At 37.9% G+C, this 9,943-nt stretch overlaps 3 protein-coding genes across 4 annotated transcripts in view; 2 read left to right on the top strand and 1 right to left on the bottom strand.

The window, feature by feature from the left end:
• Window positions 1-1,353, top strand: part of psme2 (proteasome activator subunit 2) — a 5,801-nt gene extending 4,448 nt beyond the window's left edge. For both annotated transcript variants that reach the window (XM_046042090.1, XM_046042042.1), the window contains exons 10-11: window positions 869-955; window positions 1,042-1,353. In XM_046042090.1, coding sequence (XP_045898046.1) covers window positions 869-955; window positions 1,042-1,122 — 168 coding nt within the window. In that variant the 3' untranslated portion in view covers window positions 1,123-1,353. The remainder of the gene's footprint in view (window positions 1-868; window positions 956-1,041) is intronic.
• Window positions 1,342-4,455, bottom strand: lsm5 (LSM5 homolog, U6 small nuclear RNA and mRNA degradation associated). Its single transcript, XM_046042129.1, has 5 exons — window positions 4,288-4,455; window positions 2,494-2,589; window positions 2,363-2,390; window positions 2,201-2,273; window positions 1,342-1,641 (listed from the first exon to the last, which is right to left on the bottom strand). Exons 1-5 carry the CDS (start codon window positions 4,331-4,333, stop codon window positions 1,609-1,611), a joined length of 276 nt encoding a protein of 91 aa, XP_045898085.1. The 5' UTR covers window positions 4,334-4,455; the 3' UTR covers window positions 1,342-1,608.
• A 1,488-nt stretch (window positions 4,456-5,943) lies between these two features.
• Window positions 5,944-9,943, top strand: part of avl9 (AVL9 homolog (S. cerevisiase)) — a 31,484-nt gene continuing 27,484 nt past the window's right edge. Inside the window, exon 1 of the mRNA XM_046041972.1 lies at window positions 5,944-6,234. Within this exon, the coding sequence (XP_045897928.1) occupies window positions 6,151-6,234 (84 nt within the window). The 5' untranslated portion in view covers window positions 5,944-6,150. The remainder of the gene's footprint in view (window positions 6,235-9,943) is intronic.

The following is a 9,943-nucleotide window of genomic DNA, read 5'->3' as shown; positions in this document are numbered from 1 at the left end:
CCGCTGCAACATGTCCACATAGCCAGTCGCCGTTTGACGCCCCTGGACAATCTGAAGCTCCGTTTTCCCATTGATGGAAAAAAGCACCCCAAATCATGATTCTCATCAGAGAATAAAACTTTCTTCCACCTTTCAACGTCCCATGTTTTGTGCTCCCTTGCAAATTCGAAACGGGCAAGTTTGTGGCGTGCGAGGAGACGCGGCCTTTGAAGACGTTTTTTGTTCTTGAAGCCCTTCTCTCGCAGATGACGTCTTATGGTTACTGGGCTACAGTCAGCATCAGTAAGTGCCTTAATTTGGGTCGAGGAGCGACCTGTGTCTTCACGGACAAGCCGCCGGATCCTGCGGCTCAGTGCAGGTGAATTTGTTTTGGGTCTACCACTTGACTTCTTTTGTCCCATAACTCTCAGGATCTTTTAAGAAGAGTTTAAATGCAGTTTTCAATAAATTGCCTACTCTCTATTTTTTGTCTCTTGCTCCTGTTTCTTCTTTTGGCATTTTGAAGCAGTACTTACAACCCGGTTATGATCCACCAAGATCAAGAGTGTATATCATTTTTAAAAAGCTCAGTAATTATCTAAAACAGCTGCTCCCTAAAGTTCTTAACCAAACAGGAGGGAATAGAGCATTTGTTGGGGACTATTTTCAGCGGCGGATGAATCCACATGTGGCGCTCTAGTGAATGTTTGGGGGCAGCAGGACGGCGTATGTGGGACTGAGTCAAAATAAACCAGTGTGTGTTAATGGTTTTTAAGATTTAGGGACCAGTGGGTTTGGAGCTGAGAGACTGACTATCACGTTATTGGTTTTATCAACGCTTTGATTAAATTATCATAAATACCTTAAACTCCGCTTTCTCCCCCTACAGATGGATTACCGCTCGCTTGTCCACGACAAGGACGAGGCCATCTACTCTGAGATCAGAGTGATCGTCCTCGACATTCGCGGCTTCTACGTAAGTCAAGACCGATCGGAGTAGAGAAGTATTGACGAGCTTTCTGTCATAATATAATATTTAAACTGTTTTTCTGTTTACCGAAGGCCGAGCTTTACGACATCGTCAGCAAGAATCTCGAAAAGGTGACCAATCCGAAAGGCGAGGAGAAACCTTCAATGTACTGACGCGGCAGGAGAGGGACGCTCTGTGTCTTCAATATCAATCAACTCTGTTCAGTAATGCTGCGCCTGGATGAGTTTCCAATTTTGCTTATTCGTCTCAATAAAACAAACAAAAAAAACCCTGGATCAAAGTTTTATCCCTGCTGTTGTGTGAAGACACATTAGTTTTAGACAAACACTTGCACTAAATTAAAATTGTTTAAAACAATAAAGAAAAGCTTGTTTTTATTCAAATTTTGAGATTCTTGTTTATTTTTACATTTAAAAAAAATGCTTATTGGTCATGTGTGAATCATGATGCACATCTGAGTTCTTTTTTTCAATTTTTTTAAACATATTCAATTAGGAATCTTATTACAAAAATATTTTCCTCCCTCAAAATCAACAGGGAAGACCAATAACAACAATAATCAAACTAAGGAACACAACGTAGGAAAGGCTTCAATCCACAACACACACAAAAAAACTGTCAGTGTTCAGTGATGACTCTCATACTTCAGGACCTTCTCCTCCAGGTATGAGCTGCAAAAACAAAGACAACATATGGATATAAATTATACTGTGGAGCTCTAAAACAACAACAGGTCATGTGGAGGTGTACAATACACCAGAGAGCCTATAGGCGGGGTTTCGCAGGTTTCAACAAGACCAATTTAATTATATTAGATGAAAGTAACCTTAACAGAAACAATTTTAGCTCAGTACTTCTAGAAGTAGGCCAGCTATGTGAGAGGAGACGCCACGTTAAGCCCACACACCACATCGCGACACATTAGCTGTGTGTGTGTGTTTGCATCAGTGGTTGTTGGTTCTATGTTGGTTTCTTTTTGTAGTTTTGTTACAGGGTTATCAATTTTTCCCCGAAACACATTTAAAAGCTGGACTGACATTAATGCAACTTTATAAAAGTAACTTTAAATTGTAATCCAATACATTTTTAAGACCCGTCAAAATCATATTTAAGAATTTTAAGGCTTAAAATTAAGATGATTGGATTTTAGACTTTTCCACAGGAAATCCTGTATGAAGTAATAATAAAGTAACTTAAGACACCAAACAAGACAGGATATTATTTACACACCATGGTGATGTTGTTGCCGTTGAGGAGGATCTGGTCCAGTTTGGTTATCCTCCTTCCCTCTGGAGTGATTTCACTGAAACGCCGATAGAAGAACGAGTTCATTCAACAAACACAAACAAAGGTGAAGCAGCTGGCTTTAAAAAAAAAAAATAGTGTACTTACAATTCTGTCACATCTTCCAGGACCATGTCTAAAACGTCGCGTTAAGGACGAGATCTGGGAGAACATTCAGAGTAAAACAGAAAAATCGTGCAGCACGTTAAACAGGTTGGATCGTAAGCTGGAAAGGATACTGACAAAGTCATCGAAACCCAGCAGGGTGCCGACGATTTCTTTGTCGGTTTTCATGACGATGTGAATTCGGGAGCCGATACATTTGTCCACAAGCTCTAAAAGGGAGAAAAGCAAAAACTGAAATTAGAGATCCTGTCGTTTCTGGCTTTGCACTCAGAGCTGAAACGATGAGTTGATCCACAAAGTCAATCAACTTTTTCTGATAATTGATGAATCATTTCAGTCTTTTCTTAAGCACAAACACCAAATGTTTATAGATTCCCGTCTTTTAAAATTTGATACTTAATAAATTTTAGTTTTGGACTGTTTGTCGGACAAACCGAGACATTTAGAGACGCCATCACGGCCATTTATCACTATTTTCTAATATTTTATAGGCATACGATTAATTGATTAACTGAGAAAATAAAGACAGATTAATCGACAACGAAAATTATCGTTCACTAGTTTCAGCACTAATTTGTATTTTGTTTGTTTTTATTTGGTAAATGCTTACAAATGTCTCAGTATATATTAAGTTTACTGGCATTTAAAATATAATCTTTACACACTTATTTTTTAATGCATATGCTTGCACTCAATACAATAAAGCACTGCTACTAACTGCTTCATTTTATTTAGGGTTGCAACAGATAATTATTATAATTTTTTATGAATCTGTTGGGTAATTTTTAATTCAAATCAGTTGATCATTTGACCTATAAAAACAGAGAAAGGTGAAAAATGCAAGTACCAGAAAGAATTGCATGTTTTTATTTTTCAACTAACAGTCCAAAACATAATTGAAAATGTTAATATTTTGCTTGAAAAATGACTTAACTTAGTAGTTACCAACCATTTTGGATAGTCATTCCTTAAAATAAAACAATTTATTTAAATCACGTTCGCAGCCAGATCTGATAAGATAGAATTTACACTTTTCTTAAACTTAAATGTACGAGCGTTGGTGTGGTTTGCAGAGATCCACAGGTATGGGAATTAAACTGATTACCTGTATACTATAAAAATGCGTTTGTCTGTGTCAGCTTTTTAAAAAGCTGCTTAAGACAGCAGTTACTACTGAAATATGTTCAAGCTTGAATTCCCTAAACAGCTTGGGACTAAACTAGTTTTTAAATCAGTCTTTCCATCCTGAAATCCGTCAATTAAAGTGTAATGTTATTTCCATTTGCCAAATGTTTTATTTTATTATTTTTATTGTATTTTACCTATTAAATTGTTGCTAGACTGATGTAATGAATTTCTTAGGACCACTGGGTAGTTAAACGCTTACAGATTGCATGTGCTTTATTTATTTGTAACATTTATCCAGACAATTAGTTTGTACTTCAAACACACGTGTCTACTTTTTGCTTAGCGTTTGGGTCCCTATTCACAAGCTTCAGATAGCTCACCAGGGTGTCTATTAATTTCACAAATCTGCATCATTTCTTATGATTGATTCATGATTTCAAACACAAGACAAAGATTCAGCACTAATCGCACAACTTTTCGATTTTTAACCCGCCTTTTGGAGCAATTCTTTTCCACAAATACGACCTTTCTGTACAATTAAAAGTTGACTCTGCGGAAATTAAATTGCGTGTAACATACATAAGTTATAACAACAAAGTAAATCTGTGGTTAGCAGCACAGTGTTAGCAAACACATGAGGAGGGCTGGGAGCATGATGCTAACAAGCTAACACAACAGGAACTCCCGTCTCTATCAAGTCCCGCCGCCGCCCTCTCACTTTTAATACTAATTAATAATTAAAAATCTAAAAACAGAAGCATAATGTAGAGTTTACAAACCAAGCGGGAGCAACTGTGACGGGTTTGTCGTCGGAGTAGCCGCCATGTTTGTTCAACAGACCCTCCCCGTGTGCAGTCAGAAGCAATGGAGAGACGAGCGCCAGCAGCCAGGCTAAAGCAATCGATCCTGACTCAAACGAGTCACTGCGGCAGGCGAAGATCAGAAACACGTTATTAAACTAAGTAAACCACACAGGCGGGTAGATTTATAACATAAAATAAAAAAGGCCTCGAAGATTAAATTATGTTGTTCAATCTGTTTCCACGTGATGGCGCTGGGTGCGATGGTCAACACATGACGTAATTATTTGACTGTAACAAAGAGAATGGAGTCAAGGTCAAGATAACTCCCTGCCACAGCTTCTGTAGCCTGCAGGCCAGGTCCGGTGGTCGAAGTTAGTTTTTTTTTTTTTTTACTGTAATATTTAAATGTTGTGCTACTTTCAGTGGTGGAAGAAGTACTCAGACTCTTCACTTAGGTATAAGCAGAAATGCCATACGTACAAACAGTCAGCAAGATGTACTACTTAAAGTGCAAAAAGTAAAAGTAGCCAACTCATTATGCAGAAGTTCAAAGTTTTATAGTATAATATATTTATTATTCTGTTTTGATCTCTTACGAATATATGAAAAAGCATTTTGATACTGTCGTTTGTGAAAGTGCTGCCAAATTTAGATGCTTTGGATACCACTGGGTAGATTAGTAGTATTGTACTGCAGCATCATATCTTATTAGCATGTCATATGGGTTTTTTAAAAACTTAAATAAATGTGTTTCCCCTGAAATGTAGTAATACTCAAGTAATGATAGGCTACATGTCGAAAATATAGGCTGCTTAAAAATAGTACTAGAGGAAAGGCGACCTTATACTCATGATACTGAGATATACTTTTTTATATGTAGTTACTAGTCACTTTGAAGATGACTATTTTATCTTATAAAATATGACACGTTAATAGATTAAACAATCAATCAGTTTATAGAATCAATAAAATGAGCTCTGCCTCAATTAGTTATGACATTAAAATGATGCTCCCACATTAATGGAACAGTAATAATAATCTAATGTGTACAATAATAAACGCTGATTGGAGTACATTTACTTTTATACATAAAAACATTTTATGATCAATAAATACGTAGGTATTAAAATAAAATTAAAAAATTAAAAAAATCCTAATACAAATTTTTTTACCACTTGCCAGGGGTTATTAATTGTCTAAATAAGCCTTGTCATCATGGCTTTACAGGCAAACAATAAATACAACTGAGGGATTTGATGAAATTTACAGAATTAATTAATATTATGGGGGGGGGGGGGTAAATTGCTATATACATACGGTTGTTTGTGGTTTTTTTTAGTGATCTAGAATCAGTATATATAAAATCATAAAATATTGTATTTTGTATGGACATTAGAGTGTAACTCTTGAACTTATCTAAATTTAACTTATAATAAAAGTATTTGTCTGATATACTCTGGCTTTATCGCAGGTATTATTAGATTTATTTGTACATATGTTGTACTAACAATACTCCCTAATATATAATGTGTCATTTAATAAGCCTCACGCATAGACTGTAGGCCTCACGTAGCTTTCAGTAGCTCGATCACGCTGTTAAGACGAAGGCGGAAGTGCGCGGCGGTGAACCCTCCCGCTCGCTTCGTGCTCTGGCGCAGCGAGCTGAGGCGGAAGGGAAACTCGTCCTCGCGGTGTGTGGCTGTGTTGTGCTCGTTCCTGCCTGTCTGCTGCGGACTTACACCGTTTTGAGGGTGTAGAAAAACAGCTTTGTTTGCTGTGTTTACATCCGGACCCCCCCGAGTTAAAAACATCACAGGACTGCCGAAACACCAGGGAGGGATGGAGTCTCACGGCAGAGACGACCTGAAGGGACCGGTGCTGCACATCGTGGTGGTTGGATTTCACCACAAAAAGGGCTGTCAGGTACAGGAACCCCTGCTCCGTGCTAGTGCTGCTAACTGCTAGATAGCGATTCAGATTCACCTACTAAGAAACGCGCGTTTCCGCAACATGTCCGCATGATTTGACTGTGGAGTCCGGCTCCCTGACAGCGTCTCTCTTTTTTAGCTCAAACCCTGCAGGGGCGATCCTAATAATTGTTCAGTGCCTGACATGCAGAGAGGGTTGTAGTTAACATCAGCTGTTGGCTCTGAGCGCACAGGGTTATGTAACATGTGCTCTGCTGCCAACATGTTTCCAGATCAGTGTGTTCATCAGCAGCAGCACTTTTTATTACAGGCTCCAGCCTGCTCTTCCCGGATACGGTATTTATCTTTCCAGACTATAATTGTTTAATTAATGTGTCTGTCAAGTAGAACTGGCTGATTGAGCACCTGCATATAACAATAATGAGGATATTTTGAGTTTTGGTTAAGCGATAAAGCCAATAAAGTTGTTAATCATTAGATTACCGTAATTATCATGATAAATGTGAAATTATTATTTCTTTCAAGTTTAAAGGCTGATTTTTTTTTTTTTTTTTTTTTTTTGCTCCTGAGTGAAAGTTAAAGAGAAACCAGATGGCTAATTGTGGTTTTTAAACTTTTCTTTATGGTCAGAACAAACAGTAGATCCCTAAACAAATCTGTGATGGAACATTCAAAACAATTATAAATAAATAAAATACTTTTTCAGCAAATATGTTTGAGTAAAATCAAGTTAAATCTTGTTTTCAGTCCCTTTTCCTCAATATAACAAATATCTAAAATAAAGTGCTGATTAAGTGAATTAAATCAAACGTTAATTGAACATTTGTTATACTGTCACTGACTAAAATTATATTTTATAATTGTTATATATATATATATAATTGTTTAATTGCCCAGTTGTACTTTTGGTGCTTTCATACAGTATTTAATCTGAGCTCGGACTTTGTTTTGTTTGTCGCAACAGTCCCAAGTTTGAAACACTCGCTCCTCGTGTAAAAGCATTACTGACTGATGTTTTTATTATTAATGTATGTGTTTGTGATGTTGGGCAATTTGTTCTCACATTTCTCTTGCAAATATGATATTGATCTCAATGAAACTTCCTGACTAGAAAAAGCCAAACTAATACAGATCGCCTGACTGTAGTGCAGCGTGTAAGCACAGGAAGAGACAATATTTACACATCATGGTGTTTTGATAAGTGCTGGGTGTCATTTGAGGTTTCTGAGGCCGACGGTATTGATACAAAATAAAGTTTCACCTAAACCTGATTGTTTAAAATATCTCCAACAAAACTCTTTGTTTCATTGTCGAAACTTAGGCAAAATGTAATTAAAATCACAAACCGTCTGATGAAAACACAAATCAGAGACCTTTTTTCAGACAGTACTAAGGCTGAAATCTGTTGGTGTCACCGTCATGTTACACAAACGTCTCTCCAGGCTCTATCTGCAGGACTGAACTGCTTTTTGTCCAAACAACAATCACAAAGTAACATAACTGTTCCCGCGTTTGGATTTCTGTTTAAAATAAACTTGCCCACAGACGAAGGTTTGCAAAGGTTTAACATTCAACATTTCGCTCAGACATCAGCTGCTGACATCTTTTAGCCCTCCTGCATGACCCAAGCAGCGTTTAACACCTGCTAATTAGTGAAAGTGTATGCGAGGCATTGAGCGCAAGTGCCTCTAATGCATTCTCCTAATTACCTCCTCTTCTTCTTCTTCTTCTTCTTCAGTATTCATTAAATTTACAGGCCTGAGCCGGCGGCCATAAAACCAAACACTGTGCCTCCTTGTTGTCGCTGCTCGGCCTTGGAAGCAGCTGCTGTTCGAGGCGAAAGTTTCTAAAAAAGCATTTTTTTTAAAAATGAGACTGATGAAGCAGACAGCGTTCGCTCTTTGTTCCAGGCGGTGGAGGTTATCTGATAGGAGACAGCGATCTCCGGCTGGGTATCAGATTTTGGGTTCCTGGCTCTTTTAATCTCCTCCTCTGTCAGCCTGCATGCCTCTATCGACGCCCCTCATTCACCTGCCGCACCATCTGCTTCTCCGGCAGGACGCTCATTCAGCAGACGTGTGCGTGTTGTTTTATTGAGAGCATGCCTTCTCCAGAGTCAGTAGTGGCGCTTCGCCCCGAGGGATTGCTCTCTGCAGGAGTTCATCTTTACAGAGTGAATCATTGTTGAGCGTGTTTGATGTTCAGGACCAGCAGGTTTCAGGTTAATCTTGTCTGCCACTGGCGGGAGGCCGACGACGGTTGTGGGAATGTTTTTTTTTCTTCAGGCAGCTTCTTCTTGGAAACATAACGAGGTCAATGAAAGAATAACATGTCTGAATCACGGCCTGCATTAGGCGTCATGCAGAAAGGGTTGTTTCACTTTCTGAAGGCGGATGACAAAAATGTTGGGATTTCAGAAATACCCAACTTTTAAATTATGTCTTTAATATGCTTTAATTTGTAGAGGATAGTCCTGTGAATCATGAAGAGATAAGAAAAGCTCTTTCCTTCCTTCCAACTATTGCAGGGACATTTACCTGACGCTTTTATCCAAAGCAACTTACAATTGCTATACAGAGGTCAGAGGTCGCACACCTCTGGAGAAACTAGCATCTTATCTATGCGCCATCACCACAACCATGACATTTACTGCTTCTCCTTTAGTGCCAGCAGGAGGTTCAACTTTTAAGTTGTCCAATCCTTTGATTAATAAGTGAAAACCTGTAAAAGGTTTTTTTTTTTTTTGTATTCCCATCAGCTTCAGCTGCACTTTTGTGTTTAGTGCTAATATGCAAATGTTTGCATGCTAACATGCTAAGCTAAGATGGTTAACGTTGTAAACAAACCTGCTAAACAGGATATATGTCCAAATCATTAGATTCTTACTCCTGTGTGAAAGTTGAAGAAACCAGATGGTTAACAGTGGTTTTAAACTATTCTTTATGTTCAGAACATCTGCCAATAAGTTAACAAATCTGAGGCAGAACATTGAAAACAATTAAATGATAAAATCTTTTTTCAACACATGCATGAGTAAAATTAAGTAAAATTTTCTTTCAGTCCCTTTTCCTCAACAAAATACATATCTTAATAGAAAAATGCATATTTGTTCATGATTAATCAAACATTTATGTTGTTATTGAGGAAAATTATATTGGGATAATTCTAAATATTGTTTTATTGCCCAGCTCTAGGCTGTGAGCATGTTAGCATGTAGCTCAACAATATGCTACAGCATTGCAGAGCTGTTAGCATAGCCGTAGACTCGTACTCTATAAGTAGTAACCTATCCTCTGTGCTAAAGTGCCATTAAGCAAGACACAAAGTCTATGAATTAAGTATTACATGGATAGTAATACCTGTTTAGTGAACACTGGAGAAACGTTTCAGGTACTGTGGATGAGCTGCTTTCTGAAATTCTTACAAAATGTTGAATAGTTTCATACCTACTGGGAAATAATGCAGACATATAGGAACACAGTACTCTTTTAGAGGAACACATAACGAGTAAAGGGCATCCACGAAAAAGAAAACAGTAATAAAATCAGAAAGAAGCAAAAATAAATAATGCAATAGTAAGATGATAATTTCATTACGCACGTCTGAATGCCGACAGACTCATCCATCTTCCGGGAGGATTACAGTCTGCAGATCCAGACATAAAAGAGCATGCAGAGGAAGCTGTGATGATTGAGAGCAAGTTA

Source organism: Micropterus dolomieu, linkage group LG01, assembly GCF_021292245.1.
Source record: "Micropterus dolomieu isolate WLL.071019.BEF.003 ecotype Adirondacks linkage group LG01, ASM2129224v1, whole genome shotgun sequence".
In the NCBI taxonomy this organism is placed as follows: domain Eukaryota; kingdom Metazoa; phylum Chordata; class Actinopteri; order Centrarchiformes; family Centrarchidae; genus Micropterus; species Micropterus dolomieu.
The sequence above is the reverse complement of the archived record's forward strand: the minus strand, read 5'-3'. Positions and strand labels throughout refer to the sequence as shown.